Source organism: Hippoglossus stenolepis, chromosome 21 (genome assembly GCF_022539355.2).
Source record: "Hippoglossus stenolepis isolate QCI-W04-F060 chromosome 21, HSTE1.2, whole genome shotgun sequence".
NCBI classification, from domain to species: domain Eukaryota; kingdom Metazoa; phylum Chordata; class Actinopteri; order Pleuronectiformes; family Pleuronectidae; genus Hippoglossus; species Hippoglossus stenolepis.
Window position 1 is genome coordinate 5,352,460 of NC_061503.1, and position 27,946 is coordinate 5,380,405.

The 27,946-nt window shown below is 42.0% G+C and overlaps 3 protein-coding genes across 4 annotated transcripts in view; all 3 read right to left on the reverse strand.

Moving 5' to 3' along the window:
* spata20 (spermatogenesis associated 20) overlaps positions 1-15,620 on the reverse strand; it is a 44,287-nt gene extending 28,667 nt beyond the window's left edge. Inside the window, exons 1-13 of one of the 2 annotated variants that reach the window (XM_035146237.2) lie at positions 15,316-15,452; positions 14,692-14,805; positions 13,296-13,424; positions 13,146-13,210; positions 12,701-12,855; positions 12,476-12,619; positions 11,193-11,394; positions 10,972-11,102; positions 9,818-9,922; positions 9,096-9,170; positions 6,674-6,886; positions 6,149-6,341; positions 4,174-4,342 (exon numbers count right to left, since the gene is read on the reverse strand). In XM_035146237.2, the coding sequence (XP_035002128.2) occupies positions 4,174-4,342; positions 6,149-6,341; positions 6,674-6,886; positions 9,096-9,170; positions 9,818-9,922; positions 10,972-11,102; positions 11,193-11,394; positions 12,476-12,619; positions 12,701-12,855; positions 13,146-13,210; positions 13,296-13,411 (1,568 nt within the window). In that variant the 5' untranslated portion in view covers positions 13,412-13,424; positions 14,692-14,805; positions 15,316-15,452. Of the gene's footprint in view, positions 1-4,173; positions 4,343-6,148; positions 6,342-6,673; positions 6,887-9,095; positions 9,171-9,817; positions 9,923-10,971; positions 11,103-11,192; positions 11,395-12,475; positions 12,620-12,700; positions 12,856-13,145; positions 13,211-13,295; positions 13,425-14,691; positions 14,806-15,315 lie in introns of both variants that reach the window. The other variant, XM_035146236.2, reaches the window with a different exon arrangement.
* A 324-nt stretch (positions 15,621-15,944) lies between these two features.
* LOC118100737 (PI-PLC X domain-containing protein 1) lies at positions 15,945-21,816 on the reverse strand. Its single transcript, XM_035146095.2, has 7 exons — positions 21,675-21,816; positions 21,433-21,552; positions 18,487-18,611; positions 18,258-18,389; positions 17,155-17,322; positions 16,874-17,060; positions 15,945-16,770 (listed from the first exon to the last, which is right to left on the reverse strand). Exons 2-7 carry the CDS (start codon positions 21,542-21,544, stop codon positions 16,508-16,510), a joined length of 987 nt encoding a protein of 328 aa, XP_035001986.1. The 5' UTR covers positions 21,545-21,552; positions 21,675-21,816; the 3' UTR covers positions 15,945-16,507.
* A 1,432-nt stretch (positions 21,817-23,248) lies between these two features.
* LOC118100633 (pepsin A) lies at positions 23,249-26,448 on the reverse strand. The gene is given in 10 exon segments (XM_035145947.2): positions 23,249-23,443; positions 23,533-23,631; positions 23,748-23,889; positions 23,976-24,092; positions 24,240-24,436; positions 24,645-24,745; positions 24,748-24,762; positions 25,152-25,269; positions 25,363-25,513; positions 26,311-26,448. Coding segments are annotated over 10 exon segments (1,140 nt in total). The 5' UTR covers positions 26,373-26,448; the 3' UTR covers positions 23,249-23,305.
* Positions 26,449-27,946: the final 1,498 nt, after the last annotated feature.

Consider the following 27,946-nt stretch of genomic DNA (forward strand, 5'->3'; position numbering starts at 1 on the left):
TACTGCCCCCTCAAGTGGCTGTAGAGGAGAAAACACCCAGCCAAGGACAAACTGAGGCAGACTTCTTCTGTGTAAGTGTTTTTTTCAACTCGTATGTTTGTACTATAACAAGAAAAGAAAGTAAAGGAAGAGGAGGAACTGGTTGGTTTGGTTAACTTTCCCTCCTCTGATAGAGAGCAGCCATTTCCCTAAGCTTTTTGATGGGAAACCTCTCGGGCCTGTCTCGCACACAGTGGCTAGAGGCCGTCCTAAACGATGCTAGAGGAACACCAACATTCTCACAACTCATCCTGCAGGGAACATAAATGTCTGTACTAAAATTTTATCGCAGTCCACCACAGAGTTGTCCACCCCAGCCTTGTATCATTCCTATAATACCCCTGTACTCACCAAAGTAATTGCTGACATTTGACAACACAGCAGTTTAACTACAATCAGGCCAGACAGGGAAGCAAACTGCTTATTTGAAAGTAAAAGCTAAGTGTGTCTGAAATGCCAGTAATAATCTCCTTAAAGAGGAAAACTATGATCAGTGCTAAGAGTTCCCCCACATTTTAATCTATATTCTGACCAGGCAGCACGAAGACTGCAGGTGGGAGGCTCACTACTTGAGGGCAGGATTAAAGTGAAGGAGCGAAACATAATTACGCATCAACAAATCAAAACTGTACCTGTTACTGTATTAATGTTATCTATCTATCTATCTATCTATCTATCTATCTATCTATCTATCTATCTATCTATCTATCATCTGTGATGCACATATCTCATGAACACTTCATCTTATCGGGCCCAAGAAACTGCAGCGAGTTTGAAATTTGATAACATTTATAAACTGTAAATACACAGGCGACCAGTGCTCTGTATTGGCGGTGGCTAGGTCACATCCACATAAGTGATGTTGTCGATCATTACACCAGCACTTTAATAACAGCAGGCGTTTTTTCAGAATGACAAATTACTTTCCAGGCTGGGGTTCTGCGTAGACTCAGTCTAGCTTCAGTGAACTTCGAATAAACAGGTGAACAATGCTATGTGCAGCAGGGGTGGTGCAGCTTCAGGGTTCTGTGGACGAGTCTAGTAGTCGCCCAAAACGCACCAAGTTGCTCACACTCTATCACACATAGCAGTCCTCTAAATATGCGTGATTCTTTTATCCACATTTATGCATTATTCTCCTGGGCATTGGTGACAATGTCACAATGTTAAAGACAAATAAAATATTCCTGTATAAAGCCTTTTTGTCTAGAAATGCCTCAAAATGTATTGTCACGCACTATCCATCCTAACAAGCTTCGTGGAAATCTGTTCAGAAATATTTACTTTATCTTGCTGACAAACAAACCAACCAACAAACGTACAGGGTTGAAAACATATAACCTCCTTAGTGGAGGTGAAGAAATGTTATTCCATGATTTATGACCTTTCCAAACAAGTTTACTTTACTTAATATCATGACTTTTCCAGGGTTTCACAGTCGTGGGATCCTTGAGTACTTTAGATTAAAGCTGAATGTGTTAAAAACAGACAGTTGATCTTTGTTTTATCCTTTTAATATCTAAAGCTTTTGTTTTTGTTTTTTAAATTAGCATTTTTTTCCGGTGACGCTTCACATTTATTGCACGATTTAACTACAAAATTAGCAACTTAGGCATTCAACTTTAGGTCCCATCAGGTTCACTCTGCATTATGATTTTTAAATCAGTAATACTTTCTACTCTTGACTCTTCTCCCACACTAACACACTCCTGGCCCAGACCTCATCACTCAATCACAGCTTGTTTCCCCCCTCCTGAGGATACCCCTTCTTTCACAGGACGACACGTTATCAGGCTGAGGTGACTCCAGCCACATGAACGACAACCTGACACAAGACCTCAAGAGGGCCTCACTGACACACAAACACAAAAATGTAAAAAAAAAAAAGCCTTTTGAAAATTCCCCACAGCCTTTTTTCGATCACACCTTTATAATAGTGCCTGTTTAATGAGTCGTTTCCATGAGAAGAAAGATAAAAACGCCTTGTCAGTCTACCGTATAACAGTATTATTACAATAATAGCTTCATAATGGTTCTCATGCACCAGCTACTTCACTCCCCCCTTTAATAAGCCACAGAGGGAGAGACCTATTGGCATTATATGGGTTACGTTACCACTTTGAATACCATCTTTTCTACAACTGCAGTGACCTTTATGTAAGAGAATCATTTAATATGCCTGCCTTTGCTACAGAATGTACTGTACATGGTGCTTTCCCATAAGAGAGAAAGAGTAAAGATGCCCATATAAATTCCCCCATTAATCATTGTAGCTGGTGTTTGTTTTTCTATAACAATCTGCAGACCCTTGGTGTTTTTCACACATTCCCGTGTTTCTCATCTGATGGCTCTTTGTGCACCAAGCAATATGGTGACGCCTCATACTTTATCTTGTTCTTTCTGATCACTGAATCTCTTTTCTCTGCTGAAGACCACAGGACACACTCCAAAGGCAGTGTTATGACTGACTTCTTTTTTGTTGTGTTAAAATTTCAGCGTGAGGAAGGGAGGTGTAATAAAAAAGTAAGCTTGATAAACCATTAGAATACAAGGGGCTCAATTGTTTAATTGAATAAATCATATTTTCTGGCAATTACTGCCATTAGTCTTAGTATTAGACATGTTCTGTCATTACCATGAACAAGGGCACTAGTCCAATAAAAAGAGTAATAACAATAATATATGCTATCATTTTTTGTTAAGAGGTGCAACTGTTTAATCTTTAACATAAACAAATAACCTCAGGGCTGAGAGCCCCACGCACGGCAAAGAAGTTTTTAAATATATAAAGTGTAACGTCAGCCATGAGGGGTCTCTAAATCAAAACATTAACAAAAGATTGCGTTTGATGACATCATGAAGCACAGTGGGAAAATGGGAGTTATCTTCACCACCATCAATGATGCCAATTGATGGATTATGAATGAAGGTAACAGTTTGGGAAAAACCTTTTGCTCTTTTGTTTAAAATGTATAAGACATGTGTGGTTGTAGTATCTAGCACGGATAAACAATCAATACTCATTGACTAAGTAATCTCTGTGAAACAGACTGCATGTGACCAAATCAAGTAGGAATGAGTGAACAGCCTCAGTGTTCTCAGGTCTCCCCTCTGCAGCCTGGAGACACTGGTAAGACTCTTAACCACACAGTGCCAGGTGAGGGCCACAGACAAATCTATGGCATCAGCTCCTCAACACTTCCACAGCCAATTAACCCAGTTAGTCTCAGCACCGACCATTTCTCCCGGTAAACTAGTCCACGGCCCATATGTGCCTGGCATGACAGAGTGATTTACCAATGTATGGAAACTAAACCAGGCTCTGGAAAAGGGCCTTGGTAAGCATTCTCGGTGCTGACACCCTCCTGAATTTGGACAATTATGAATGAGACAAAGACTGTGGAACCAGGACAGAGTTTCTAGGTACGAGTGTGTGTCTGTATCAGGCGTATTTGTGGGACTCCTGGCATATTATTCTGCTGATTCATGGCATTTCACACTCACTCACTCACATTAACTAGGGCACAGGGCTGGTCAACAGAACAAGGACACTTGGACAATCAACAGCAGACAGTACATTCTTAGGGATGAGATCGGGTTCGGGTTTCCATTCCTAGTTTGACCGATCACTTTTGAACAGGCTTTGGTTAGAGCACATTTCTGCTGGACAAACCTATTTCCTTGGCAACGTTCAAACAAGACTAAACTAAAACTAAGTTAAATAAATCTAGATTTTGAGTCTCCATAATTGATCAGAAGGCTACATTCATGTGCTTTTAAATAAACTGCAAGTATTCAAAGTAAAAGTAAGAAAGGAAGTGAAACACAGTGCACGGGATTCAATTCCCTGTGAGCAATGTGAAAAAAGGTTCTGAATCAGATACGTTTTACTGCTTTGTCCCAGGCAAACAAACAGCAGCTACATTTTCTGATTAGTAAGTCGAACAGGGAAATATATCTGGGTGTCTAACTTATTCTCTCATGTGCTGTGGCACCGTGTAATGCGTTAACAGTAGATTCCGTAAGTCACCAGAAGTTATTATGACTTGTTAATATATTCAAGTGACTTTAATTCTAACTGCTTTTCATCTTCTCTATATACAATGCATGTATATACAGAAACCCGGCTCTTACATCTGTTGCACCTCCATCTGGTCTCCGCGGTAACAGGTTCGGAGGATGGTCTGCCGTTCAGCATCCCACAGGTGGTCCTTGAGGAAGTAGCCGGCCAGCGCTGCCCTCTCCAGCAGGGCTTTGTCCCCCAGCACAGCTCCGACACGAGCGTAGGCCGACAGCATCAGGCCTGAAGAGAAAGAAAAGGTAGATATGGTCGTTGGTGGTTGTGGTGAATTGACTTTCTCAGCTAAAGACAACATGTCCTCTCCAATGAATGTGAAGCCACAACTCACTCTTTGAACTTTCCTTGTTCTCGCTCTTTCCTGCTCTCTTCCCTCTCTACATCCCTGCTCTCCTCTTTCATGTAGCGTATCAAAGCCAGGCGAGTGCACAGCCCGGGCTTCAAAGTGCTGCAGCCGAGGACAGGTGATTAATGGAGGTGTTTCTTCATTAGAGAGGAGAGGGGGAGTCTTGTTTCTAATTGGAAAGTTCTCGGGATCGCAGAGCCTCATTAGCTCACTAACACACCGTGTCTTGAGACATCAGGCTTGGGAGAAAGATTTGTTGGTGTGTGTGTGTGTGTGTGTGTGTGTGTGTGTGTGTGTGTCTATATATGTGTAATGGGCTCTCTGTTCTTTTATGTAGCCATATGCTGGACAATGTGAGATTGTCCACATTGACATCACATGATGATAAATGTGTGTAATGATCTTTGGATGTCATCAGTGAGTTTATGACAGCTTTTACTTTTAGCTCTTCCACAGAGGTTATGTTTTGGTTTGATTGTCAGCAGGATTTCACAAACACTCTTCAACAGATCTCCATTAAAATGTTGTGGATGGGTGGGGCATGACCCAAGGAAGAACCCATTAAATGTTGGTGCAGATCCAGATCAGGGGGCGAAATCCAGGATTTTTTGTTCGCTTACTTTAACATTGCGAGACCGGGTGTTTTGTAACATTTGTGGATTTCTCAGAGAATAATTTGTGGATCTTGATGAAACAAACAGGCATTTTTACGTGACCGATATTTATGAGTGTGAATAATTTGATCCAGATCTAGTGAATTCAAATCTGGTTTTATAAGAGGAATATTGGGCCTTGGCAGACGTATGCACTCCACTGAGTGCCATTCTAGTTGTTTTTCGAAACCGCCACATTTGGTGGAGTCAACAACGCTTTGTTCAGATTTAGTGCATTTTCACACCTAGTTGTGTAGTTTGCTGACACAGGTCCAAGTCAGTTGATGAGTTTGTGGACGTGGAGCTTTGTTCCCTTTGGGTTTGTTTCTTTTCACACAGAGAAAAATCCAAGCAAACCGAATCGCATCACAGCAAACAATTTGAGAGCTTAAAACTACATCTATGGTCAGATGTGTTTGTCGTGGGAGCAAGGCAGTTAATACAAGATGTTTCCTTGTTCCTAGTCCAAGTGAGTACAAATGTGAGGACACAGACAGCAGTGCAGGTAAACACTACATTAGACACTGTGCTTGTTTAGTTACACTAAATACTTTCTGTACTGTTATTGGTATTGTTGAGTATACTTCACCTTGCACATGCAAAAATGAACTAAAATATTTGAAATTGTAAAATAAGTTTGTTCTAGATATAAAATAATTTTAATCATGTTCATTATATTTTAATGTTAATATTATATTCATATATTTTATTTGTGATGTTGAGACATTTTTGCAAAAAACAAATGAGCTCAGTCGTCTACATGCTCCCCATGTGTATGTGTGTATATGTCATAGAGACAGTAAATGTGGAAACTTTGTTTCAGCTCATCTTCATGTCCCTTTATCATTACACAGATATGGGAAGTGATATTATTATACCACTGTCTGATTAGAAAAGGGGATAATTTTGTCTCTTTCATTTATCACAAGTGGATTTATGATACCAGAAGAAATTAAAACTTCATCAACAATATACTGAAGAAAAAAATCTTCTCCCTGAACTAACAGAGTGTAAACCTGTCGAGACATTTACCATTCCAGGAGGCTAACATCTTGGTGTCCAGATGTGGGCGTGGCCGACTGGTCCTCACTTCTGCCATCTTGGCTCTGGCAGCAGCCAGGAGCTCGTTCACCTTCTCGACACTGATGCCAAAGCGAGCAGACGTCAACTCCACGGAATAACGCACGATCAGCACATTCTGACCTTCCAGCTCCCCGTGGGGGTCCTGGCAACGCACAGCAGAGGAGAAGAGAGGGCGTTCAACAAAGATGAACTCATAATGACTGCAACAGCTGCCATGTTAATGCCTTAATCGACCCACTTTAACTCCTTCAAATGCAGTGTGAACTAAATAAAACAAGTGATCCAGCTTTATGCCTTATGTTCGTGCACTTTCATGTAAAGACTTTTCTCTTTCTCTTTTATCTGATCATGCAATAACATATCTTTCCATCCATCTTTTCATTTTTTAATCCAGGCAAAGTTTGCAGAGGCTACATGTGGGTTAGAGTTAATATATCAGATAACAATGAAAATGAAAATGAAAATGAAAAGTACCTGTTCTGCAGCAACGTTGCCCTGCTCCTTGACCCCATAGTGGTGCATGAAGATGTCTGCCTGAGTGACAGGTTCACTGGCGCCTTCCACCACGTCTGGCAGCAGCTCCCGAACCTCTGAGGCTGTCCAGACACAGAAAGCCCCCTCTCGCTTTTTTGTCCCCCCCGAAGATGGGACAGAGTCTGCATCCTCAGCACTGTAGAAGCCCCCGGACTAATAAAGCAAGCAGACAGGAATGAAGGAGGGGGAAGGAGAGCGAAAGCTGCTATTTAATGGCAAGTGGCAGAAAAATACAGAAAAAAGAGGCCCTTCGACAGAGGCCATTTCTGAAAGAACATCTAACGTGTGTTGACAAGTTACTACAGATCTGCTCTGTTGGATCTCTAGGATTCCTCCATTATAATAACTAAATGTCAAAAATGTAGTGTTAAAATCAGGAGCAAGGATTTGTTAGAAATACATGAAGACTTTTACAACTGAAAGCAAAGAAATAAAAAAAACTGCAGAAAGGTTTACTGGAGCAATTTAGACTAAAACAAATCTGGATGCTTGAAAGAAAGATAAATAAATATATTATGTGTTTGAGACTGCTCACCCCAGTAATGAGCATAGCCTGTTGAAAAAGAAATTAGAAATACTGGCATGCAGTTGTATGCCTCCGCCAACTAGCTTCATTCTACAAATATTTTTTTACATCATCATATGAGGTCACCGTGACCTATGACTCTTTGAGTCTTAATTACAGCTATTCTAAATTGGAAGATATTCCCTGAAGGCAGACATGAGATATCATGATGAATAGGGCAACAACATGCTTTGTGGGGCCGCAATGACCTTGACCGCCGACCTTTGAAAACCCAAATCTAATCAGGTAACCTGTGAGTCTCAGTGAACATTCGTGCTAAATTTGAAAGGATTCTCTTGAGATGTTCTTAAGATAACGACAGGTCAAATACAACCACAAAAGTACATAGTTTGAAAATGGAAGCTGAAGAATGAGGCCCCAAACATTACTTAATCACGGGGATTACCTTATCTGGAGCAACAATCATATAATTGTGAAATTGTAATGGGGAAAACTGACTGCACTGAATTAAACATCACCTTTCAAGGTCTAACTCCTGAACCATATACAGTATTTATGTAAACCCTGAGAGAGCTGTAGTGGTTGTTATTTAAAGTACTGAAATATTTCAACAGTTATCAGTGATGAAAACTGGCAGCAGGATCCGAGCCGTCTCTGCACAAAGAAAGCATGGGAGTCTACAGTAAATTACCTTTGCTGCATTAATTCATTAATGTATAATTACATAATAAATCTCGGGGCATATAATGATTACAAGGAGTGCAGTTTTAATTGTGTGCCCCGTTCGCTGTTATCGACTCATTAATCAAAAGGAAAAAAAGGGGTTGACCCTCAGAGGAGGGCAAGGGTTGAAGAGGCTATTTGTCAACGTGGGTTCCCCGGGAGGATGTATCAACAAGGTGCACGCACACAAACACACACAACTCGCACAGTTGTTATTATTTCCTGATGGGATTTACAGCTAATGTTTGTGTTTTGTGGGCAGCGAAAATACAGTGTCACAGCAAGCCAGTTTATATTCCTCTATTTTTTAATGGCTTTCCTTTGCCAACATGCATCCCTACACACTGCATTAACCCTAACCCACATCCAAACACCAAACCGAACATAACCTGACTTCCATTCTGTCTTCTTAACCCATTTAGACATGGTGTTACATGTGCGTGTATACACCTTTAGGACCGGGTACAATGTTCCCACGCTTCTCCCTCCGAGCCAGATTTGCTTGTTTTATATGATGTCATTGTTTTCAAACCATTTGACATCATGATTCACTGAAATACTCACAGGAAATTAGAAACCGATTATGGAAAATGCAGTAGGAAATGAAATCTGTTTTTCAGATGCCCTTACCCAGCAGAAGAGTTTTAAAAGTAGTGTTTCAGATAATGGCTGATGATCTCAGCGACGGGAGCAATATTGAAATAGATTACAGCAGCGTTTCATTGATGAAAACTACGATGAGTTGTTGGAGTTTGCTGGCGTCATTGTGGATGATCACTTTTGGGAAAAGGCAAACGATTCACATCAAAAACTAAAAGCTTAAGCGATCAAATGTTTTTCATTTCATGTCTCGATGTGCTTCAGGCTGAAAGATTCCGATTTTTGTAAACGTGGGCAATTCTGTCATCTCTTCAGAAAACCCTCAGGTTTAAGGTGGTTGTTTTTTAGTCTTTCTTTATTCCACGCCTTAGGTATGAATGGGTTAAAGCTTGCTTTGGATTGCACTATTTCCATTGCCTCTGTGCCTTAGTAAGGACACATGATCCCTGGAAGATCAGTAAGACAACACAAGCACACACAAAGAAAGTGGTAACAAGGCAGGAGATGATTCACCTTGTCGCTCAGGTCTCTGGAGACGTAGAGCAGGATGTCCTGAGCCACATCTGCAAAGAGCTGCTCGCCTGATACCTGAAACACCAGAAATACACAAGCACGCACCTGCTTAGAGCCACGATTCAACCTTAATGCAACCTTAAAGATAGCAACATGTGATTTATTTCCAGGATCTTACCTGCAGCATTCAACAAGAGTGCAGACGAGGCTTCTACAGCCTCATTTAACACAAGAGTATGTGTGGGTCTGTATTGGAGTTTGTGTCCTAATTAGCTTTTTGCATCGCAGTCTATATCCACTGTGAAACACAGGCCAGCCCGTCCTACACTGAAAAAACTAAAAACAACGACATTCTGATGACTCGGTTTGTTGTTGCATCCTAATTCACCGCTGTCCGCTGCAGTGGGAGGTCATTATAATTTAATCTATTTGCTCTCTTTTTTCAAATGTGTTTTTCTGTGGAAACTGGTTGAATGGAAAGAAAAGATCAACAACTACCCAAATGTGCTGTTTGTGTGCAACAGCAACTTCACTGTGATTATGAGAGGACCGGAATGTTTGCCAAGTCGCTCACCAATGGTTTTTGCTGACTGGGTAATATGATGATAAATTACTAGGATAAAAGAGATACAGAATGATGGAGGAATAATTGCCCTGTCAGATAGGCAAAGAACACACACACAGACACACACACACACACACACACACACACACACACACACCTGGGAGGCAGTTATGTAGGCTACAGCCAGCTGAGCTTGGTCGTACAACATCTTTTCGAAGTGCGGAACATGCCAGGAGGAATCAGTGGAGTAACGATGAAAACCCTGAGAGAGAGGGACATATACAGAGCATTGAAAGCGATACAGTATTTACCTTCCTTTAGTTGCAGTTGATCTGGAAACAACCTTCACATCTGTCATGCAACATAAGCAAATCTAACCTGAAATAAAAAAAATTGAAGACTAAAGTTCATGTTAATGGTAATAGAAAGACTAATACAGTTCATATGTTGGTTTCTGTCAGTGTGTCTGTAAATGAAGTAACTTGCGCTGCAAGAAATAATTACTCTTGATTATCAATAATATTGATTAGTGTGACGGTCGTTTTCTTTATTACTCGATTCATCAAATGGTCAATAAAGTGTCAGAAAACTGTGAAAAATTGACATTATAACTTCTCAAAGCCCAAAACATTGCTCTAAAACTGTGTTGTTTTATCTTGCTGACATCCATCTGGAACACGTGACGGAGTAAAGTGGCAACTTCTCACACTGAAGAAGCTGGAACCAGAAACAATTAGACTTTTCTGATTAAAGAAATCACTGAAATGCTTATAATTGATCAATATAAAAGTTACAGTCAATCTTCTGTTGACTGATAAATCAACTAATAGTGAGAGTCACTGTAGAACAAAATGTGTGAAACATAGACTGTGAATAAAGATAGACAACATGACAGCATCCAGAAAGTGAAGCCAAATCTATCTCCATCACCCCCTGGTGGCTGGCTGCAATAACAGTCACAACCCCTGCCTCCTTCATGTTAGTGGATGGGACATGGATCAAATTAAAATGTCAAAGTACACGACAAATATATTTTTCTTAAATAATGTCCTTTTTAGAATTTCTCATCACATTGATGTGTATTCACATGATCATTTTCTGATATGTTTGGTTTGAATTTGATGCTTTAAAAATCGGGTGAAACGTAATGATTGACATCTGAGACTGACTCGCGACTGCTCACGTGTGTGGATCAGCGTGATTCTGGCGTTAAATGTGAAAGATGGCAGTGTTTGTATATAGGATATTTATGCATATGTGGAGGAAATGGAGATGCTTGGTCTGTCTTTATATACAATCGATGGTGAGAACCTGTGCCACGTGGTCATGGATGCCTCCCAGCGCCATCATGCGGAGCGTGTGCAAGGCCATCTGAAGAGCCTCAACCCCTTCTGACGTGGAGCGGTTCACAGACCAGTAACTCATGAGGAACATCAGATTCACTACGGAGTGAGAAAGAGAGATGGGAAAAGAGTGAGGTATGGGGGAGCAGAAGCGAGCGGGGTGAACACTAAGAGTTTTTTCACGTCTACCTGGTTTCGGGAACTTGGGAGCATCTCTGAAGCCTCCGTACTCCTCCTCGTAAGAATGGGCCAACTGCTGGAAGCAGCGGGTAGCAGCATCTGGGGCCAGAGGTGGACTCTCCCCGGGGTTCGCAGCCACGGCGGTGCCTTTCTTTAGAGCTTCAAGGATCCTCTCCCCGCTGGACTCCAAAGCAGGACGGTTATTCCGCCACTGAGGAACATAAGTCATACGTGCCAAATGTAGAGATAACAGAGAGGATGCACACGGCTGAGAACTATTTAACAACTGGAAGTAGAAAAAGAAATAACACTGACACTGAGGACGTCATAAACATGAACACACTTTAAGATGATGATTTGGATAGTTTCACTTTGTCCTCCTCTGCTGCTGCTGCTGCATTGCCCCCTCCAGCCCACTGATATTACTTACATCTACATAATTAAATGTCATAATAATAATAAGTGTTGCTTTAAGGAACAGCTTGACATTTTGGGAAATATGCCCATTTATTTTCTTGCCAAGGGTGAGATGAAAAGATCGATAACGCTGTCATTTCCACCCATTAAATATGAAGCCAGGACACGGCTAGCCTAAATCATCATTTAGGCTAAAAGCAAGAGGAAGCTGCTCACCTTGCTCTGTCCAAAGGTGAAAAGAAAATCTGCCAACCAGCACCTCTTATTAATCTAATTAATCTCCCACCGTTCCCCTGAACCTTGAAGGGATGTAACAATCATCAATGTTTCCCCCTTTATGCACACAACAGCAGTGTTATGCCACTCCTGGTACATGACCAGGAGAGGAGAGAGGAGAGGAGAGGAGAGGAGAGAGGAGAGGAGAGGAGAGGAGAGACAGAGATAGAAAGACAGAGACAGAACCGTTTACATGACCTCAGGGTAAAATCTGGAGAATTGGCTACAGAGTTTACCCACAGTCGGCCTTTCAATCATGCACAACACAGCGGGAGATTCACTGCACAGACTCAACAAATCCTCAGCATTAGTCAAGTGAGAGTTGGAGCAGCCGGGTGCAGCAGACAGAGGCAGGAGGTGACGTATTAGCTCCGCTGCGGAGATCACGTGATTTTGTTTACACCGTCCTCAGCTCTTATCACCACAAACTTTCTTGACATCTTCGTCAGTGTCTTTTACGTGTGTGTCACCGCTAGTTGGAACACACACACACACACACACACACACACACACACACACACACACACACACACACACACACACACACACACACACACACACACACACACACACACACACACACACACACACCCGTTTACCTGTTCCATGATTCTGGAGAGGACTGTCTTGAGTCCAGGTCGTCTCCCATGGTCTCTAGGAGGAAAGTATGTGCCTCCGATGAAAGGTTTAAGATCAGGGGTCAACCAAACGCTCATGGGCCATCCTCCACCTCCACTTGTTGCCTATAGACGTTAGCAACCAAAAGACATTAGCTTAAAAAGCAGATCAGAAAGATCTGCGGGAGACAACAACTGCGCACATACCTGAACAAAGGTCATGTAGACCTTGTCCACATCAGGTCTCTCTTCTCGGTCCAGTTTGATGCAGACAAAGTTGTCGCTGAGAATTCTTCCAATTTCCTCATCCTCGAATGACTCCCTCTCCATGACATGGCACCAGTGGCACGTGGAGTAGCCCACTGGTCGTCAGGGAGGAACAGAGATCCACAGGAAATAAGACATGTCATCTCATATCAAAGCTTTGTCTAGGTATGAAGCATTAGGAAATTTTGAATGAAGTCACCCGAAGAATGAAATAAGGCACCCAAGCGTGGCATCTGACATTTTGACCCTCATTTTATTATGAATGGAACCGAGGGCATGTACATGTGACCAGTTATGACTGGTGCGAGTATGCAACTCTCAGTGGACATAGAACACAGAAAGTAAGGTCAATCATTTTGTACCAGGTGTAAACGCAGCTTCCTACCGGATAAAAAAATAGGTTTGTCCTCATTCCTGGCTTTGTCGAAAGCATCTTGTCCCCATGGATACCTACAACAAATATCACATTGGTCTGTGTAATATCAGCTGTCAGGATATATATATATATATATATATGTGTAGTTTAGTCACTCACCAGTCGACAGGGTTGTGCGCGTGTTGAAGGAGGTAGGGGGACTTCTCCTTGGCTAACCTGTTGGTGTGTTTGTGAGGAGTGGAGGTTGGACCTTCACCCCCCGATGCCATGCTCATGAAGACAGATGGACTGGACACCCAAACATACACACTGATTAGAAAACTGTGTTGATAATAGAGTACACACTAGTGCAGGTATCAGACAGAGCAGGGAACTAAAGAAACAGAAAAACAGACTGCTACAGCAGAATTGTTTAAATTCATTGAAATGGTGATATTATATGTTTTGTTGTGAATGTATTTTTTGACAATGATACTAACTCTTGCTGCTCTTGTGTTTTTCCTTTACATCAACAGTCTCTAATCAGATGTAGGGGCCTTTTGGGATTTTGTGGCTGGTGCCTATACCGATATTAGAAAGTAATAAACTTTATATTTATATATTCAAGAAATTGGCAATTATCCCTAACAAAAAAAATGGCTTGAGGCTTGATATTTTACAATTTAACCATAACATTTATGATAAATAAAACTGCAAAGAAAAGGAAAACACAAATACAACCCAATATATAGAACTTGAATTAAGAAACAAAGTTTTTTTTAAATGTAAAAAATAACATAAATGCATGGATTTTCTGCATGTTCTCATTGGCCCATATAGGTAAACATAAACACTGATATGTCTGTGTAAGGCTCATATCTGTAGAAGTTATTGGAACTGATTTATTGGTCACGCTGTTCTAATTAGGGAATTCCAAAATACCTGATAGCTTTATTACAAACACCAAGTTTATGTTTCCCTCCATGTTGTTTGATTGTTTGTTTATTAGCAGGATTACGTCAAAACTACTCGACCCAACGATGAACTCATTAAAAGGGAGGGCAAGAATTTCTTTCTTCAACTCTGTGAGATACGACGTTTTTCCATATTTTCATTCGTGGTTCTTGATGAAAGAAAACAGTCGGGATCGATCATTAAAAGTGTGTGAAATTTGGTGCAGATCAAAGTAAAAATCTGGATCTAGTGAATTAAATCTGGTTTCATAAGGGGATTGTTGTACTCTGAGTGATATTCTAGTTATTTAGCTGGAATCCTCATTAACAGTGGGTCAGAGACGGCTGAAGGGGGAAGTGGTCTCTGACCTTTGAACCCCAGTGTAATAAGTGCACAAACATGTCCCAGCAGGAAAAGCCCAGATGCTTTCATGTGTGTGTTATCTAATGCACAGTGTTATTATTACAGCTGTTTTCCTGCTGTGAAAAATCAAATGTCTGCTGTTTAAAATGAGCTGTTTTACTCCCAAATCACCAAGCAACAGATATAGAAAAGGGAAACGTGTATTTCCAGTGTCGTTGTCTAATCCAAACTAATCTGTATTGACAGTGTGCAGCCTCACCTGCCTTGTGTTGCTTTAAGTAGCCTTTACAGTATTAACCCGTGTCCCGATGAGCTGATCCTGCAGATGCTGCTTCTCGAGCCTCTGTCGCTGTCACGCACTGCAGCTCTGAGCCTATCACAGAACTCCGCTTGAATATCAGCTCATTTCAAGTGACGTTGCTTCTCAGCACACATCTAAGCTCCAGGAAACATGGCTGAACACGTTTTTACAAAGATCAGCCCTTTTCTCTAAATTCGGCTAAATCGATGTAACCAATAGACACATATCCAGCTCATTTTTTAACACGACAACCACGGGGAGTTAGCTTCACTATAACGTTAGCAGGTGCAACGTGCTGAGCAAACTAGCTACAAGATACAGGGGGTTATTGAGCATGAGGGATGTTTGGCAGCTTATGTCGCTAATACCGAATTATTGCTTGAGGCATGTAGATCAGTGTTGAACGTCTTTGTTTACAGACGGATGCGCAGTGGCCATGTTTAAGGGTCGGGGCGTTTTAAATGGTTTTATTGTTAAGGGACTTCCGCATGACTCGTCCCCGGTCTGCACAGCTGCACTTCACGTGTTAGCTTGTTTACTTGTCTCACGGTAACTTAGCATTAGCCCCAGCCGCTGCTTTACCTGAGGTAGCGGGCCGGCTGAGGATGGAGCAGCGGGGACCCGTCGCCTGCCGGTGGGAGGGGAGTGAGTCTGAAGCCCCTCGCGTTGCCCCCGGAGCTCTGCTGCCGACTGTCCGCTCCACAGATCCCCGCAGTCAGGAGGCGAGCGGGCTCACAGCCGCTGCTTGTGGACACCGACCGACGCCATGCGAGCCTGAACATCCTAATCCACCGAGTGTCGCTGTGACCTCACTGAGCTAAAGTTAGACACTTATTAAGCTAACGTTAGCCACTCATTAAACACTCAACAACTTTCACACGTGAGGTTGGCACTTTATTGCAATACCATGAATCCACACACGGGGGCGCCAAAAGCCCGCGAGGGGCAGTAGTATATAAAGTTTATTAATCAGTGGTAGAGGAAGAATTGACGCTTTTTACTAAGGAAAAGTACAAATAAATGTACAAAATAGTACTCAGCTAAAAGTAAAAGTACCACATAAGCTTTTGTACTTCCACATGTAAAGTGAATACTTTATTGCAACAGTGTTGGAGGAAGGATTCAAACATTTCACTTGAGTAAAAGTACAATTAAATAGACAAAGATATACAAACTAGTACTCAGCTAAAAGTAAAAGTAACACATCAACTTTTTTTACTTCCACAATAGGCCAAGAGGCGCACTAGTTAGTAAGATAGTAGAAGTATTCAAACGTTTCACTTCGGTAAAAGCACAAATAAATAAACATTTATTAAATAAACATAAATATTCCTTACGCAATAGCCAAGAGGTGTACTTGTGAGTATGTCAAGTTTATTTATTAGTGGTGAAGGTAGTACTCAAACATTTTACTCAAGTAAAATTTTAAGTACCAAGTTAACTTAACTACTTGAGCAAAAGCAAGTTGTTTTGCTTTGCTTATATAGTTATATCCTTATAAAGTTATACTATTAAAGTATTCTGCTATTACTTTACTATGTTGAATTTATATAGAGCACATACACTTGCAGAGTGTAGCCAATTCCCTAATGCAACAGTCTACTACATCATTAACTGTGTCCACTGTATATTTTGTTAAGAATAATACAGACTCTGTCATATTTATGAAGAATGGTGCTGGTGATGATACTAAAAACTCCAATCAAGCATCAGTGGTGTGTTTTAATGGTGAAATGGCCCAAAAAATAAAAAGACTGTGTTTGATTCTGAATGATCACAAGACGTTTAACAGAATTCCACTAGGATCCTCTAACTTTGAAATATTGAGCTGGACAACCGTTGAGACAAAGTTGTCTCGAGTCACCACATCTGAGGCGACAATGTTGGGTCTTTGGCCGGCTTGCTGTTTCACCCACTGCAGCAGCGTGGGCAGACTCCTCTGTAGCACCTTCGTTAATTTGTCACGGGGACGGAAGATGTACCTGAGTATCCTGGAATCTTCTGGCAGGGTCAGGTTCAAGCCACATACGTAGAAACCTGCAGGACATGGGACAGGGAAGTGGGACCCACATACAGCATGGACACATGTTTGTCAAAAGCATACTGAGCCCGATGAGTGGCAGGAACAGAGAGAACTCACCCTGAGTAGACCTAGCTTTTTCCAAACCCTGGCGGAGTTTTGATTCCACTTCTGCAGGGTCCATACTATCACCATAGTAATAAGGTATCCTACCCCACATCTCCGGGTGCTGATTTGCAGAATAATCATATGAAACTATAACGTTTCTGCCTTGGTCCCAGCAGCTCTTCAGTGTAGGAATGTCCCACTGTCATACATTGAAATATGTTATTTTTTACTTTAAAGCAGTGTTGTTAGGGGCAAGATATGTTTGACTTAATAAAACATTCTGGATTTTGTACCGCTCTATGGAGAAGTTTGGCTCCAAACAAGGTCTTGATGAAACTGATGAGATGGATGTGGAGCTGCTCTGCCTTCTGTTTGTCGAACCCTTTAAAGTGGGATAAGGCCAGGATGAGGATCTCTTTGGGGTGTTTCTCTGCCCAGTCATGAATCATCCTGAGAACAGTCTGTCACAGCAGCCAAAAGGGAATTCATTAAACACCTGGAGTCTTCTCTTCTGTTGTACTTTTTCTTTGACTAACATTACTTATTTAAAAGGAAGCTCTTATTTCACCTTTGTGGATCATTTTGATTTACTACTTAAATGTTCATACATGATCAAATATCAAAAACAGCTCAACCACCTGTGGATTCTTTGTGTTTGGGCTGTAGCCAGGATTTTAAAAAGGGCCTCCTCCCAGAAAACACTCAAGGTGAAGCACTCCAAAATGTGTGTGTACGTATTTATGTATTAAATATAAATATGTTATATATTATCTGACTGTATGTAGGTGACAGGAAATGGGACGAGCAAGAGAGGGATGACATGCAGTTTAAAAAAGTAGTACATTTATGTATTTACTTATTTACTGTTGTATTAATCAGAATAAAAGTGGTCAAATTGAATAGTGCAGTGCCCGCTCTAAACTTGTCTGGAATTACTGGATATTTCACAGGTTTGTTAAGCAATCGACACAATCTTCAGACCAAAGTTCACAACTTTTCAAAATAAAAGCTCTGTAATTCAGTTCGATTTGAAGCATTGCAGCCACAAAATGAACCTTGTGCTTTTACTTTAAGCACTAGTTGCTAAAGAGAAGGTGATTCTATGTCATAATGGATATCAGCTCCCGTGACTCCATAAATGTCTGTCTCAGTCCTATATGGTGAAATATTAAATAATTAAATAATCAAAACGATCTGGCAGTAGTCTGACATAGAAGAAGACATGTTCAACTTGGTTCACAGACTGGCACCCTTTTATTCCATTCTAAAAACACAGGCATAAACCTATAAAACTCCTTTGTTGACCAATGATCCACGAAGGCTGATTGACTCCTAAATATTCACATATGTAAGCAGAAGTGTTCTTGTGATTATTTTTAACGTTTCATTTCTTTACCTCCACATCGGTCCGCGTACACAGTCCATGATAAAAGTAAAGCCTCGTCGGGTCAGTGTCGTTTGGCTTGCGAGCGATCCTCAGGTCAAAGTAACGAACTCCTGCATCCAGTTGCTTTGTGATGGACTCCTCCTGCAACACAAGCCACAACAACAGACGATACCCCCCCTCTCTTTTCTTACATATGCTCCAATACATCCAGCACTGACAGGTCGTAGACTCCCCTCACCTGAGTGACTGCCCACCTGTGCACAATTCGACGTGCACAATAAATCTTGCTCAGTCCTTTCAGGTTATCAGGCTCAATGATAGAGGAGTTGATGTCCAAATCATAAGTCATTGAGTCGTGGCTTCCTAGGAATTACCAAACAAAAACATGGTCAGTGAGCAGGGAAACCCATATATGCACTTGTTAGCAGCGTGGATGTTGGGTTGTCGAACGTCAGTTGTTTGGTTGGACAAACACTTGTCCAGACGGAAAAATCTGTCTTGCCATCTTGATCCCCATGCAAATTAGCAGACATTCATTATTCCCAGAGGAATAATCGCAATGACTGTGCTGATCTGTTGACTTTTCCAATAATTCCACTTGAACATATTTGGCCTGTAGTGAAAATTCCTCATTTATTGCCATTCAGATATTGGTCCAGAAAGTCACAGTGCTCATCTGACTTTTCCTCCAGCGCTGCCGTCAGGTAAGATTATTTATTTATTCATTTATTTATTCCTTTTTTATGACCATAGCTGTACAATATGTGTAGCCTAATATTAGCAAAACTAAGGGAGTCTACATGGCTTCTGTGAGGACAGCTGTGTTCCATCACGCACCAGGGTGTGTTACAACAATGACAAACCCTGGTTCACAGCCAAACTCAAAAAGTTAAGGTTGGAGAAGGAAGAGGCGTTCAGGAGTGGGGACAGAGACAGATTTATAGAGTCGAAATACGGGTTTAGCGAGGAGGTGAGAGAAGCTAAACGTCTGTACTCTGAGAAACTCCAACACCAGTTCTCAGCCAATGACTCTGCCTCTGTCTGGAAAGGGCTTAGGCAGATTACAAATTGTAAGCCTAGAGCCCCCCACTCCACTAACGACCCACGCCTGGCCAATGACTTGAATGAGTTTTACTGTCGCTTTGAAAGACAATGGGACAGTCCTGACACCATCCCCCGTGACACCACCCTCCAGCCCATCAACTGCACCTCCCCCACCATAGCAAAGGCCTGCGCCTTTCCACAACTGCCCACCTCAGAGCCCCCTCCCTCCTCCCCTACCACAGTGACGACTCTCTCCATCCTGGAGAGGGACGTCAACAGACTCTTCAGGAGACAGAACCCCCGCAAAGCAGCCGGGCCAGACTCTGTCTCTCCATCAATCCTGAAACACTGTGCTGATCAGCTGTCTCCGGTGTTCACAGCCATTTTTAACACCTCACTGGAGACATGCCACGTACCAGCCTGCTTCAAGACCTCCACCATCATCCCTGTCCCCAAAAAAACAAAGATCACTGGACTCAATGATTACAGACCCATCGCCCTGACCTCTGTGGTGATGAAGGCATTTGAGTGCCTTGTGCTGTTCCACCTCAAAGCCATCACTGACCCTTTCCTGGACCCCCTGCAGTTTGCCTACAGAGCCAACAGGTCTGTAGACGATGCAGTAAACATGGCCCTTCACTTCATCCTCCAGCACCTGGACTCCTCAGGAACCTACGCCAGGATCCTGTTTGTGGACTTCAGCTCTGCCTTCAACACCATCATTCCGGCTCTGCTACAGGACAAGCTCTCCCAGCTGAGTGTGCCTGACTCCACCTGCAGGTGGATCACAGACTTCCTGTCTGACAGGAGGCAACACGTGAGGCTGGGGAAGCATGTCTCTGATTCCAGGACCATAAGCACCGGTTCCCCTCAAGGCTGTGTTCTTTCCCCTCTACTCTTCTCCCTGTATACCAACAGCTGCACCTCCAGTCACCAGTCCGTCAAACTCCTTAAGTTCGCGGACGACACCACCCTCATTGGGCTCATCTCTGGTGGGGATGAGTCCGCCTACAGGTGGGAGATTGACCATCTGGTGACCTGGTGTGGTCAGAACAACCTGGAGCTCAATGCTCTGAAAACAGTGGAGATGGTTGTAGACTTTAGAAGGAACCCAGCCCCACCCACCCCCATCACCCTGAGAGACTCCCCAGTCGACACTGCGGAGTCCTTCCGCTTCCTGGGCACCATCATCTCCCAGGACCTCAAGTGGGAGCTGAACATCAGCTCCCACCGGCAGGAGGCTGCGGTCCATCAGGACCAAAACCTCACGCCACAAGACCAGCTTCTTCCCGGCTGCAGTTGGCCTTATCAACAAGGCCCGGGACCCCCACCTGACTTGGACTCTTATCCCGCCCCCACGCCTCAAGTCTGTGTTACATTAACACACATTACATTACATTGCACATTGCATATTGCACATTCACATTGCACTCCTGTTTTGCATTTTGCATTTTACTTTTTACTTTACTTTTTATATCTTTTATATATTTCTATTTTAGATATTGTTTTTTTCTTATGTGTAGTACTTATTGTGTTTTTATGTTTTATGTTCATTGTATGCACCTATATACCAAGGCAAATTCCAGGTAGGTGTAAACCTACTTGGCAATAAATACTTTCTGATTCTGATTCTGATGGCACAAGTCACCTGCTTAAAGGTTCAGTGAGTAGGATTTAGTGGCATCTAGTGGTGAAGTTGCATATTGCAACCAACTGAATACCCTCGCCTCACCCGTCCCTTCACAATGTGGAGGATACTGTATGTGCAACATGGCAGACTCCAACGAAGAGAACCCTACACTCATGAAAGCAATAATATTATATTTTACTTCGGCCAATAAATCACCATAAATCCAACACACTGGATGAACAGCAAGCAGTGGCAATGTCAACATGTTAAAAATGAGAATATTTTTCTTAAACTACTGTAAATTTAGCATTTAATGCCCCAATGGCAAATGTGGAAAAATACATTTCACAAAGATGCTTTTATGACTTATCAAAAGATATGACGGACAAACATGATTTTTTTGCACATGGCAGTGACAATGTATTAATCTTAGTGTGATGAAAAATCATAATGTCGTTGAGTTAAACGCAGTAGCAGTGTAAATAGTTGCACATTGTTTCTCCTTCTTACCTGGTATGGCCAGACTGCAGAGAGGAATGTTGTGAAGTTCACCTGGTAGTTGCGACATCCAGTCACAGAAGCTTGTGACTTGTCCACTCCCTGTGTCTTTTTCTGCAGACATCTCAGTTTCTACAAAAGACATCTCAAACTCAATTTGCAATCTAATACAAACATGATGGCTGTACAGCACACAGTGAATTATTGGCCAAAAAAAAACATAAAGGTCAGAAGTTTAGAGAAACACTGCTCACTGTGTTATGGTAATCCTCAGCCTTCCTGGAGTTCTTCACTCCCTCAGATCTGACCTTGCAGTGGGTTCATCGTCCTGTGGTGCTCATCAGAAAGCTCCACTGCTCATGTGAACTATGATGATCTTGTTGGACTTCACTAAGAAAGACAGGCATGAGTCTGTTGTCAAACAGGTTTTTGCTACTGAAGCCTACTGAAAGGAGGAAGTAGAACGCTGTCCTCAAACCTTTAACATTCACTTCAGTCCAGAAAATATAGTGAGTAAAGACACTCTGCAGGCGTGTGTCACTCTGATCGAGCTGCTGACCACAACCATGAATTACTAAATGAGTCCAGATTTGACAATTCATTCATACTTGGAATAAAAGGTTCATTGTGCATATGCATCACATTGTCTGGAGTATACAAATTACAAGGTTGTGTATTGGACTTAAGAGTAAAAAGATCCTACAATGCAATTTAAGTTCAATAAAATCAGAAATGACAGTCAAATCAAATCTCAACGATTAGCCATTTTGATAGTAATGATAATAATTTAATAACATGTGAGTGACATTCTCTCTGCTCATGTTCCGTTGTTTTATTCTCATTTTACCTCCCTGTCTGGTGTTATTTCTTCCTTGTAAAGTGCTATATGAATAAAGTTTATTTGTTATGAAGTTTATTATTTTAGTTTAAGGATAATTAAGGAAAATTAGCAAAGAGGCAGCAGTTGGTTTGTACCGTGTCAGGGTCTCTGCCTGAGTGGGATCCCTCCACACTCCTGCTGACCTGCGCTCACTTTACACTTTAACAATAAACACCAACACTGGTAACAAGGACCTGAACAGTACTGATGTTTACTTTGTATTTGTTTGATTCAGTCACGAGAGTCAATGGGACACGTATTTACACACATTGAAATTGTATTGTGAAGGGCCTTCCTTAATATTCTTCAAAATGGAGGTTTCCTTGCAGTTTACAACACTCATTCTCTGAGAATTCCTTTTATATTCAGGCTAAATTGGTATTGTACACTGAAATATCCTGAACTGAATTGATTTTCAAAGATCATATGGTATCAAAGCCGCCCTAGTTAAGAAATTACCAATGCATATGGGAACTGTCAAGAAAAGGTATAACAGGTGTAGTGTGAAGTTGTTTCTTACAAGGTTAACCCTTTATGTTGTGTTGGTTTCTCTAGTAGTTGTTGCTCACCTTAAATATGATGATAATTTATTACCACTTGGATGAGACAGACTGGAACATGATATAATCTGGTTAACACCCAGTGTGCTCAGTTACACAGTTAGTCTGTTGACCACCCTTTGTCCATAGTGCCTTTGTATCAAAGGATGTTTTTTGGGCTGCCATCTTATTTAAGTTGTCATGGGAGCTCATTGTCCACACAGATTTAGTCATGTCTGTCTGTGGTACAATTTAATGACAAAACACCAATCAAACTGATTTAACTCTTTTTATTAAATTAGAGAAAGTTGAATCATTTATAAGACAGGGAAAAGATTGGAGTCTCAATCATCACATATTACAGTTACATTGGAAACCATGCATGTTTTAAGTCTTGCTATTGCACTAAGATATATTTATCATTGCTGAAAGGCTCTCTGATTGCTGCGAGTTGACATCAGGTTGATTAATTAGCCCGGGCCAGACCCACCATGTTCTGGGCTCTGTTGAAGATGGAAAAGTACTGTCTGATGAAGACATCGCCCAGGATCCACAGGTTGTCACCTCCATTGCCGAGGCCGGTACGGCAGCCGTAGTATTGAGACTGTGGGGGATTCAGGAGAAGAGTTTCAGATGGAGGGGGAAACAGTGAAGGGAGAAAATGCTGAAGGTGCCAGAGAAATAAACACTTACCTGACGGACGTAGGCCGAGGCTGGGAGGGTGAATTGCTGTCCGTGGATGTGGAAGGTCACATCAGGCATTTGGCTGATGGAGTTACAGTTGACAACATACTGATTGCAGAGGGAGAGAGAAAAGAAAGTGAACGAAATGAGAGAGCATTGGAATTTATTTCTACTCATCTGTTAACACAGGAGAATTCGATTTTTTTAATAAAAACTTGACTTACGTCTCCGTTCTGGCTGGTAGCTCCCACATATCTGTTGATGTTGCTGATGCTGCTCTGAGGTCCAACGATCAGGGAAGTGCCGGTGTCCACGATGGCCTGGCAACCGCCATTGCAAGCCACAACCTGCCCGTTGACAGTAACACTGAAGTGGAGAAAGTTAAGACACGTGTCAAACACCTTTGATACCGTTTTATCACTTAGCCAACCTCTGCTTGGATTTGGCTTTACCTGTCCACGGTGATCTGCCAGTACAGCTCATTGGAGAGGGGAATCCAGGTGATGGCGCCATAGTAGTGGTTGGGGTCAATGCCACCGAAGGTCACCACACTACCTTGCTGAGAGTTACTATAGTGGAAAGCAAGAATGTGCTGATAAACAAGCTAACAATCTCAGTTGTAAAAGTTTCTGAAGAAAATGATACAATGCTGTTTGCTTCTTTGACATCCAGAAATATGTCCTATTTCCCTACATACAGAACTATGGCGTCCTTACGAGCTCAGGTACACGGAGAAGAGGTCCTGGTTGACGAGACCTTCGTTCATCATGTTGTCGAAGACAGGGGTAGCGCCGGAGGCAGACAGGCGTGGGTAGGCCAGGCCCAGGATACCGTCAGCTTTCATGTACTGCATGAAGGGAGCTTCGGACTGACTCAAACCGAAGATCTGGTTCTTCACAGCGAGGCCACCCACCTGAAAACCACACATCAAGACATCAAGGGATTTAAAATCATCTCAAACTGAAGCAGAATCTTAAAGCTGGTAATATACATCTTCCAAGACTAGAAACTATGAAATATGAGATTCTGCTGTGGCAATTTGAAATCGTCAGAGTAGCTTTTTGAACATGGTGGGACAAAGGAATAATCCATGTTTAAGTCCAGTAGTTCAAAATTCTCACCGTCACAGTGTCGTATCCAAGGATGCCGGTCATGCTGCCAGTGCCATAGTGGATATCGAGAGAACCGCCGTTGTTTCTGTAGGTGCTGCTCTGGCCAGGTTGAACTTGTCATGGTTGTCTAGGCAGTTACAGATGTGCAAAAATACATATTAGCATAACCACAACTCTGCTCATTCTTAGACACATCAGATCCCTTCCTCTTTAGTTTCCTGTGTGATCTGCCTTCCTGTACTCTTGTTATTCAGCCTAAATTAGCAGCCAGTTACTTTCAGACCCTTGGTGATAATCCAAAAACCTAAACCAAAACCCAAGTTTTGAAATCTTATGACCATTTCTTGTGCTCACAGGCAACCATGTGTAATCTGTCAATGCTGGAAACACCTTCAAATTAGAGAGATAAGAAGACATAACCTTCTTAAAATGTTCTCACTGAACCTCCCACCAGTCATCTAACGTCTGTCTGTTTAAAAGTTGTCAAGGTGTATATGCATGTACAGTTTCACTTACTGCAGGCTGTACTGCTGCAGTAGATGGAGGGCACCCACAGGTTAGAGGAGCCGGTGTCAAAGATGACCTTGAAGGACTGAGGAGGAGTTCCAATGGAGATGATTCCATAGTAAGCCAGCTGGAGACGAAGAGGAGTTACAAAGATTACTCAGGACCAAAATCACACATTTGTAAAAGTTGGTCTGTTTAGGCTTGAGCCTCTGTTACTTACGTCAGCGTCATTGGTCATGGACTCGCCGCCTACTGCAAAGCTCTGGTCAAACTTGGCCATGGGGTTGTATGGGTACTTGAGCCTGTACTCCTCCCACAGACCCTGCTCCTCCAGGACCTCCCTGGCAGTCTGACCTTTCTCCAGAGCGAGCCTACGATTCACACAAGACAGCAATTTCAATTCTGCACTTGCGGCTATATTTATAAACTTTTATTTATTAAAAACATATCTAAATTAATTCTAATGATGGATCATAACGCCACCAAGTGTTTTCAATCAGTCTTGGAGATTGCAGGGCCAGTGCTCACATAGAGTAAACCGTTTGAGACATCTCTGCATCATGACATTTACATGAAAAAAAGAGCAACATCTAACCAAAGGTGGGCAGCCCCCTAATACCAGTGACCGCTCATGAGTAGGAATCTGGAATGCCGTGCTCATTTTTAAATCTACGCTTTAACTAAACTCCTTCTGACAAATTCCAATATCCTCTCCTGCCCCTTGGTTGAAAATTTGAACCGCTGGCTCAGACAGTCACCTGGGATTCGATCGGCTTGGGTTACGTGGTCTTGGCCATCAGAAAACTCTAGAGGCGAGAATTTTCTACTTCATACAACATGTGCTGCTACTGGAGTCATCACTCATAGCGAGACAATCTAGATAACTAACAGATATGTTACGTGTGTAGGTACGACATCTCAGTGTGTTTGTGATGTCTCTGTGTGCCTCCCTACAGAGCGCCCTAAAGGCTTCTTCTGAATTTCCAGTGAGAGGCACCTCAGCCTAACTTAGAGATGAAGTGTCACTAAAGTTTAGACCTTTTCTACATGAGTACATGAGAAGAGGCCTAACACTTGTAATGTAAGTGTCATGCGTGTCATTTCAGAGCAGCTAATGAAGGTTAAAGATGTCAGGAAAATCAAAAATAGAGCGGTGTAGTCTACTTACTGGATAAAGCACTCGGACAGTGCCACCATGGCACACAGAACAAAGGCCCACTTCATTGTCATGGCGCTGCTGTCAACTGTGGAAGATAAAGTATCTCAGTGGTGCAGAAAAAGCCAATTTGACTCCTGTCACTCTGAGGTTGAAAATATTACAGTGAAATGCTGCAATATAAATGATAGCATTTCTTTGATCATGTTACTCACCTGGAGACTCAAGACTGGAGACTAGAGACTGAAGACTGGAGACGGACAAGCCTCCTTTTATACAGGTGGACTGACATTTTACCATTGCACAATGATAAGGCAATGCACACACACAACATACCCCAACAAATGATAAGTAAAGATAAGGCATGGAAAAATAAAATCACTTACAACAATCAGTTGTGTGATTAAAAGAAGGAAAGCAAACTTGACAAAACTTGAATGTGTGTACAGCACAGTGTGATATTTGTGTCCATGCTGAAGGTGCTGACAGGTGAAAGCCAAGGGTCTCTGTGCAAGGTCACAGGTAAATGTGAAATAATGGTACGGATAAAGTGTAGTACATGTGAATCTGTTCACTTTTTGAGTGTTAGCTTGGGCAAAGCTTCAATTTTACACACTTTTATTTCACACTTTTTATATCTTTTTGTAATTTTACCCAATGCGACATTAGGTAGTTTTATACCTTAAAGTAGCAGCTTCTAAATATTTTCGGATGGTACACAAACTTATAAAAGGGAGAATGATGTAGTGGAAAATTGCACTGACCAGTGTCTAAGGTATTGGAAATCCCCCTGACCAGGTGTCTCACTGCTGTGATACTGTCTACCTGACAGGATGGAACCCTTATTTGGCGGTGTCTCACTGTTATGACCTTGATAAACAGGGTGCATGCCCTTATTTGGTGATGTTTTCTTCCAACTGCTACAGCGGACGGACAGACACAGATGATGATCTCATGTCTTTCATTGTCTTTTTTCATATTATGTTTTATGAAACGCCTCTTTGTATAAGTTCTGGCTTTTGTGAACTTGCGGCCAGTTCCATTTTGAGCACCTGTGCTTGTTGTGTAAACTCTGCAGAGCTTACTATTATAAAGACTCAAAGGCAACTCCAGTCTGAGAATTTCATTATTTCAAATCTCAAAATGAATTTCCATCACAAACTTGGCGTCACGAACAGGATCCCTTGAAAGATCGTCTGGACCCGAGAAGTCTTCGGTGGCTGATCAGCCAGGAGAGAAAATCTTCTGCCTCTACCTCCAACAGTTAAGAGAAGAGAGGGCCGAAATAACTTGGGTTCCGGACCTTCTTCACAGGGATCCAAAGACCTCTCTTTGGTCATTTTATATCTGGTGAGATGTTGAAATTCTGATTTTCATGACTGTTTAGATGATTTCTCAAATACGAAATCAAACATAAGAAATAATACATTTAAAGGGTTTTATTTGGAACGGGTGTATTAGTCATTCTCTCTGGATTATTGTGGATTAATGATGTTAATCTGACTCGTCCTTGTGGCAATCATCCTAGTTGAAGGCATTTTTCCTGTTTTGCCGGAGAAAGAAACAAGGATTCGTGGAGACGTCCACGTCTTAAATTGAGTGTTCAAGGGAAATTGTGGATGAGTACGATTTCCTACACTTAATTGAT